General features: G+C 49.3%; 1 protein-coding gene across 1 annotated transcript; it reads right to left on the bottom strand.

The window, feature by feature from the left end:
- Positions 1 to 6065: 6065 nt before the first annotated feature.
- Positions 6066 to 6702, bottom strand: BP01DRAFT_43183 (uncharacterized protein). The gene is made up of 2 exons (XM_025579847.1): positions 6567 to 6702; positions 6066 to 6508 (listed from the first exon to the last, which is right to left on the bottom strand). The coding sequence occupies exons 1-2, from the start codon at positions 6602 to 6604 to the stop codon at positions 6220 to 6222; spliced, it is 327 nt and encodes a 108-aa protein (XP_025431506.1). The 5' UTR covers positions 6605 to 6702; the 3' UTR covers positions 6066 to 6219.
- Between the last annotated feature and the right edge of the window lie 1130 nt (positions 6703 to 7832).

The following is a 7832-nucleotide window of genomic DNA, read 5'->3' as shown; positions in this document are numbered from 1 at the left end:
CAGAGCAGAGAAATCCGCGAATTACTTGGGGGATAGATTTGATGGCACCAACAATGGAGAGGAAAAGTTAAAACACACCAAAGATAATTACAACCACAACACAAGTAGGGATGATGAAAGAGGAGGGGAGGGGGAAGGGGCGAGAGATATCTAGCGGCACACGGCTGCTTATGGATAGAGATGGGTAAATAAAAGAAAGATGGGGGGCGGATGGGATGGGATGAATGGATGGATGGATGAATGGTGGATGGTGGAGTGCGGCGACGGGTGGAGAGTAAGTAGGAAGTAAACTAACGATGGAAAGTAGGGGAGGAAAAGCCGTCACTGGCCTTAGGCAGGCCCCAGTCAGGTTCCAACAGGGCGGAACGCAGAACCACCTGGAGATCGGAGGAGGTCAACCTGTCCACACCAGATTTTTGGGCAAGGCACGACAAGAGGAGAACCATGGATTCCCCTTACACACGGGCAAACGTGGTGATTTTCCTGCGGAGTCAAATAATGAATAAATAAATCAATCAATGAATGAATGAATGAATGAATGAATCTCCCCAATCTTGTTCTCTCATCGTGTTTTCTGTCCTTTGCTAAATGGTACTCCGTATCCTCATCCATCATCTCATCTCCCCTTCTTCTATCGCTAATCATGACCACACAAATCTGTATCGGAATGGGTCGATCGACCTAACAGATCGTGGGACGACCTGCAATGCATCCACCATGATTCCCTCGTTGAGACTCCTTTTGCGCACTAAGTTACTAATTAAAACCACCTCTATTAAGTGATGGATGATATAAGGGGATAAGTTGACGAGTCCTCCTTGACATGGAATATCGGCTCATTTCAAATCCGCTATTCCGTTCCTGAAGAGGAAATCCTGGTCCCCATTCTCCGATGGGCGGAAATTACTGGGATCCATCTTCATCCAGCAAGAATACCACCAGGAACCCACTTGCAGCAATCTCTACTGCGTCCCAACTCTACCTATCTAATCTGCTCAGTCTCCAGCTGTAATCTTGTTGCAGAGACATAAGATATGACGCTTGATCGACCATCGTGCATGAGCGGCATCAAAGCCACCGATACGAGACAGGCAAGTCGATCCATCACTAGCTCCAGCTACAGTTGCCCGCGTACACAGTAGTCTGCCTCCTCTCTCATCCGAGCGAAGAAAGATCTCATTAGCCAAAGGGGCAGGGATACACACGGCACGAGTCAAAAGGTAAATAAAGAAACAAAGAACAGAGCGAAAAGAGCGAGTGGGCCAAGCAAGCCGAGTGGATCAGGTATGACTTGGGTAATCCTTCCATCATAGTTAGTTAGTTGACTTAAGAGTAGTAACTAGGGCAGTCAGTTGGTCGCAGGTTCCCTGCACTCATTCGGGAGGGTGATTTGATGGGTGTTCATTGCCCCGAAGAAGCAAATGTTGAAAATGATCGGACTGTCTTACGACTGAGAAAAGCAGCTGAAAAGGGGGGGCATGGTGTTCCACTTTACTGCTGCTGCTACTGCACGCCAGGGATTTTCCAATAAGTACTAAATTCTTCATTGCAACAAAATGATCCATGATCAAGGTTTAAAGCCGTTAAGTGCCATGAATGGCTACCTCAAGGCTGTTGTGGAGCAAAACCAAAGGGAAGAAAAAAGACGTTTTTTGTCCCATTCGGAAGAAGCTGGGAACCATGGATTTCCCTCAGCTCGAAGCTTTGGGGAGGTTTTCGGCTGACCGTTATTGCACGGCTTATCTATACAACTACACACTTTACACAGTACTGTTGAGCATAAAAATGGCTGCTGATCTCCAGGCGATCGGATCCATCTCAGCCAGTTACTGCAGCATTATCGCAAATTTGGTCTTTGCGCTTCGATTCTTTTCTGCAATGAGGGCTTCATAAGCAGGTACTCCGTAGTTCAAGGCCCAGCCGGTCAGCCGGTCAGCCAGGCGTTAGAGCCCCAGCGACTAGGGACATCTGCAATGCAGTCCAAGCAAAGGTTCAGTCGATACGTACTGTATTTGTAGCCTTGCCCAAAAGTACCAATGCCTGACATGTGCTCCACTTCCACTCAGCGTCAATCCCCGATTTGCCCGATCCCGGAAAATCTATACATCACCTACAGGCGGTTCTGGCAGCAAATCCTGGAAGGTTACAGGACAGCAGGTCGCCTCGATCATACTAGCTAGCGCATGAGGGAGGACGAATGATCTATCGACCACATCCTATACCTATACATGCGCGCTCTCTCATATTGTTTGACATTATGAATCTCTCAGCTCTCTCCCTGGTCACTACTTCGTGACCGGGAGAATGCTCAGCACTTGAGTCCCCTTTCCAATTCTCACATATGATATATACGGAGTAGAATCTTATCAGTCAACTTCAGGACTTTAAATTCTCTTTGTCCCGGACGGTCCAGGCTCTCTTAATTCCCTAGTCCACCTCATGCTGATTGCAATGCTTCGGTAGTTATCATCGGGCAAACGTCAACCGTCACCATCTACTCCGTACTATTATCCTCGTAATATATCTTACTGTAGTGGTACTTTGCACGCATCAACGAGAATGACTCCATGATGCCGGAATCGCCAATACCAACTTATAATGGTCCCGAGGAACTCGGCACGGCAGCCTATTCCTGCGTCTGTGGATAAACTCGAGCCAACTTCCTGAGCGACATAAAAAACACGCGTAGGTTATTGACAGGGCTGTGTCACAACCGCCATGTGCTCCATAACTCCATCGAGGTGATACAGGGCCTCCATGGGTTCCAGCTTGGACTGCTTTCATATTACACCAATCACTCGCAAAACCTGATGCCTGCTGTGTTGAGATTGGAATACTCCTGACACTAGCTATAGAACCCTTATCACCCAAGAGAGATCCCAAGTGTGCCTCAAGTTGATTCATCCTCCGATTCCCCATTCCACTGGTCTTGCGTATCAAATCATTAGATTTGTTCTGCGCGGACCACATTCTACCCACCAGCGCGCCCTTTCACGCTTCATGCTTCATGCTTCATGCTCCATGCTCCATGCTCCATGCGCCTGTCCGATTGCCTCTTGACTCCCACGAATTTACTTCGATATCCGCTACATTCGATATGTATGACCGTTATATAATCTATCCTTTCAGAGACGACAGACCAAAGGTACACTCGACTCTTTCCTTCATCACCCGTACAAACCATCTCCGAATGAGCCCCATTCCCTACAACGAAACCTGCCCAATCATCGGCCCAAATCTTAAGATGCAGTGCTTCTCCTGTGCAAACAGCGGAGAAAGACTTATTATAGAAGGGAGACTCGGTAGGTATTATCACCTATCACCAAACTTGAAGGGTAACACGAGCAAGAACCAAGAATCGATCAGATAGGCTGTTTGTTTGAGGACAACAACTAAGTAGGTAGTTCCAAAGCGAGCAGCAGCATGACTGCGACCAACATGGCCTTTCTATACTGCTTCCCACGCCAGTCCTCGAAACCTGGCGTCTCGTGGGCGGCGCAAAGTCATCAACTGCATTTTCTACCTCTCTTCCCGGCTTTCTTACGCCGCGAAGCGAAGCGCACTTGTTTTGCTCTCACTCATTATGCTCTCCGGGTTGCTCCCGACCGGGTCGAACTCTCATTCTTGTAGGAAGGGAGAGAGACCCGGGGACAAGGCAGGGTAAGCTTCACAGGGCCCCTCGTGCATTGTTCATACACCATAGTTACATAGAAACGTTCCTGTCCGGTCAGCTGGATACTCGTGCAACATCACTCTAACCCATAGCTTTTCTGGAAAGAAAAAAAAGAAAAAAAAAGAAATGCTCTAAACGACAAGCAAGGGAGTTTTAGCTAAAAGATGCAATGATACTTCTGTTACACTACTAGCGCAGAACTTCATTTCCGCTGGGATGTGTGGTTTCAGGCCCTGGAACAGAAACGCTGTTGAGGCGCAGCTACCTAGTACCTTAGTACCACATCATCTTTTCTGACTTAGTATCGAGCCGTATCTCACCATTCAAAAGACAGAGGGGCTAGAGTTGCAGAACCTGATATGCTTCTCTTTTCTGCTTTGGCTGGGCCTCCGCAAAGGAGAGCACCGTCCTAGTGGCCCTGCTTCAGTCGGAGGACCCGCCATTTTGCAGGGCTGTGAGCTCCGAGCGAGTTTTTCAGTCATTCGTGACGGGCTGACGGAATGTGGACTGTTGACAGGTCGGTGTAGAGTATTCTGAATGAGTTGGTTGTTGTTGTTGTTGTATTGCTTAACGCCCACGGGGCACCCAAGCAGTGCCCTGGTCAATGTCAGGGTGCCCACATCTCCCATGGGGTATAGGGGCGTGTCTGACAAGCTATCTATATTATATATACATAACTAAGACAAGTGCATGCTTTGAAGCTTGTGGAATTAGGCCAAATGGTTCCATCAACTGTAATGAGCCCGACATATGGCCGATTACATGGGTTAGTCAAGTCCCCATCAGGGGAGTGGTGAATTCGATAGCCCGGGGGCTAATGATATAACCCTCTTCCTCGGGGAGAGAGGCGGTGGTTCGATAGCCCGAAGGCTAATAATTTAAGCCCTTCGGCGGGGGAAGGGGTGGTTTTCCGATTCAATGGCCAGAGCGAGGGCTAAGATGCTGGCATCAAGGCCCTTCACGGGGAGGGGAGTACCCAAATGAAGTACCACGGTGGTTTGGTCGGCGGATATTGCTCGCTTCTCGGAGCTAAGTTAAACACTCATGGTAGAGGAACGCCCCGGGCAACTAAGAAGGCTGTGCCCAAGTCATTGAGTGCGTTTGCTCATGTTTGTGTGGATCTGAATGTTTGCGTCTTGAGAGCGAAGATGTTCGCCTGCTGGGGTCGAAATACGTTCTCGGGCATAGGGGCGCAAATATGGGCGCCCTGCTTGGTTTACCGTTCTACTCCATCGGTGTTGCACAATTATGAATCAGCTACGGTTCATCTGGTTGGTCTTCGCGTCAACGAATGATTCAATGCTATGCAGATAATCTGGGGGGTACGGTTGACGAAACAGGTCTGAGGCAAAGTAGAAGAGGCTCACCCGAGTAGCCTTTCGTTGACAGTGCTTCAGCTAGCAGGTAGACGGTGGAAATACTCATATTACCTCTGGACTTTGACAGCCTAGTTGTGACGAAGAATGGCCATCAAGTGGTATGACTCCTGTGAGGAACAGTGGGTAATGGTCATTGGTGACCCCGTAATATGATATTTTCTACAAAAGCCGAGACCGCATGATCTACAAGCTGCGTAGCATATATACCGACAGGTAATCTCCAGATGCAAGAGTGATGAGAGATGTACATAATTTGGCCTGTCGGCCGGTACTGTATCGAAAGGGACGCAGTAGCTTTGTTGAAGTGGTGACGGATCTGTCAAGCCACATGCAAAAGAGACTTATCGTGATTGCAATCGCGTTCAGCACATAACCCGAGGTATGATTGAGGATCATGGTTAACACGACCTGTGAACGTGTCTGTTGAGAATTTGTAGACAAATCAGTCTAGTTGCCCACCACTCAACAGCATTCGTGCTGGGTTTCAGACTGTCCTGGCCATGAAAGAAAGTGCTGTCCAAAGATCAATCATCAAAGTTATCTTTCGAGATTGAACCATGATGTGGACATTGTCATCCCCGCGACATCGAAGAGACTAGAAAACATGCTGCATCGTCCCTGGTTTTGAACGATTATCTGGGTCAAGGAACACCTGAGTTCCAGACTTGATGGCCGGTGGGGAGACTATGCTGCATGGAGAGACTTTCGATTCGAGCTTGTTTGTGTATGTACATGAGAAGTAGGAGCGAGGGTGCTTCGTAGAGTGGCCTTCATGGAGGTTCATCTGTTCAGGTACTGGACGCCCGGCGGTGCGCAACAGCCTCGTGAGACTAGTCACATTTCGAATGAACATCACCATCCCTCAAAGCCCGAGTCCGAATGCTGATTGGTGCGGTTGGCAAAACCGAAGCTTTAAGATCAGACACCCCTGGTGGCATCATGGCTCTCGAGGTTCCTTTCTTTGCCTGGCCGCGCCACGCCTGTGAGTCCCTGCTTCGGGCCGTGTTTAGAAGACAATTCTTCAGATATGACCGATCGAACAATAGGCATTATCACACCGTATAGCGAGAACGATCCGCCGCAAGAGAAGACACCATCAATGTCGATCTAGGTGATCAAGACAGTCGAAACGGGACTGTGTTGTGAAGGTTCGTCTGGCAGTGGATTTCAGCGAAAAACCGTCGGATGAAGAGTGGCGAAATCAACAGGCGGTAACATACAGGGCATCAGGGACCAAAAGTAGTAGGCAGCCGCAAAGAAGGAAAGAATGGAGAAGAGAATGAAGCTGATGACACCCAGCAAGGAGTTGCTTCTGTACCCATACAGAGCACTCAGGAGGTTCAAGACATCATTGCGATCGTCCGGCGATTCGTAGTAGAGTTGATTCTTTTCGATGTCAGGGGTCCAACGGCCTGATAGGTATCGTTCGAGATGTGGTGCACCTTCATTGCTATTGCTACATGGTGTTAGTCCTCACTTGCTTGTCGAACTCCATGAAAGCTGGATTGACTGACCTCTTCAGGGGTAGTAAGTTGCTCTGCATGCCCCTCATCTCACTGGCCGCCCGCCGCGCGACCAACGTTGAATGACGAAGGAACAAGAATAAGGTATGCAGTCAGCTCGAGATAGAGTTTAGCGCGAGGAAACCCTTTCCAGCCGGGAATCGTCAGCCTGTCACTTTCTTCATCGTTTATCAGTGAGACATGACGACGAAAGGTCCCCAGAACCCCATAATAATAAGACACTGATTTAGTTGGTTGACGGTGTCCCTTGGCATGAGTGGATTTGTACTGATGACTCAGCTATCCCTGCATGAGCCCCTTTGATCACTCGTAATTTCGACTTGGGCAGGGCCAATAAGTCGAATTTCGCTCGCTGGAGCATCGGCACTTCGGTAGTTGTCCGTAGTCTGGAAAGTACCGGACATAGTAGATAAATACCTAGTGAGTGAAGCAAACTATCTTTCCTCCGTGGCCCACGCAAGTGTACCACAATGGGCTTAAATTCGGGCGATATCACCCACGAACTTTCCGAGTGTCGTCGCGCGTTGTCTATTCTACGGCTCAGAGAAGGACAGATTCTCAACCTCGTATGACTCGTTTGAGATACACCCCAGAGGCACAACCGGGTCCTGCAGACCTTCGAGAGCAGCCATCTCGGATCGATCCTTGCTACCGAGCCATGGTTCGCCCACGCCATAGCTCGACGAAACTTCACGCGCCATGAAGAGACGGCGTGCCCCATGTTGTGGGGACTGGGCACCGGAGGCAATGGACCGCTTGCTACGGAGTAGTGCCAATCCAAAAGCACCACAAGTAGGAAGATTAAGCGATGTCAGGACACAACATCCCACCAGTCCGGATTCATCACGTAAAGAAACGAGCTGAAATGTTGACCGACTCGGAGCTTGTTCACTGAGAGAGTGTGTTTGACCATTAAGAATAACGATATGACAGCTGCCTTTCAGAGTCACTCGGCGACATCCCAGAGAAGCATGGATTGACAGGCCCTTACGGCCCGGAGGCATATCTCTGGCGGATGGCCATTCCACCTGAATTCCGACAGCAACGGGATTTACTCGCTGAGACTTCGGCCCCCGCCTTGAGCCTGGGCGGTTCCGGCAGCCCCTGGGCAGACGACACCGTTAACTATGATCAACACCAGGGATGTTGAAGCTTGCGTTGTCCCTCAAGTCCTGTTGGGGAAAGATAGCCTCTTAGGAAAGTCATCACATATCCACTTTACAACCATCCCTTACGCTGCTTAGAAATGACAGAGCC

This window comes from Aspergillus saccharolyticus (assembly GCF_003184585.1).
Source record: "Aspergillus saccharolyticus JOP 1030-1 unplaced genomic scaffold BP01scaffold_14, whole genome shotgun sequence".
NCBI lineage: Eukaryota > Fungi > Ascomycota > Eurotiomycetes > Eurotiales > Aspergillaceae > Aspergillus > Aspergillus saccharolyticus.
Note: the sequence above shows the minus strand (reverse complement) of the source record. Positions and strands in the feature narration are given on the sequence as shown.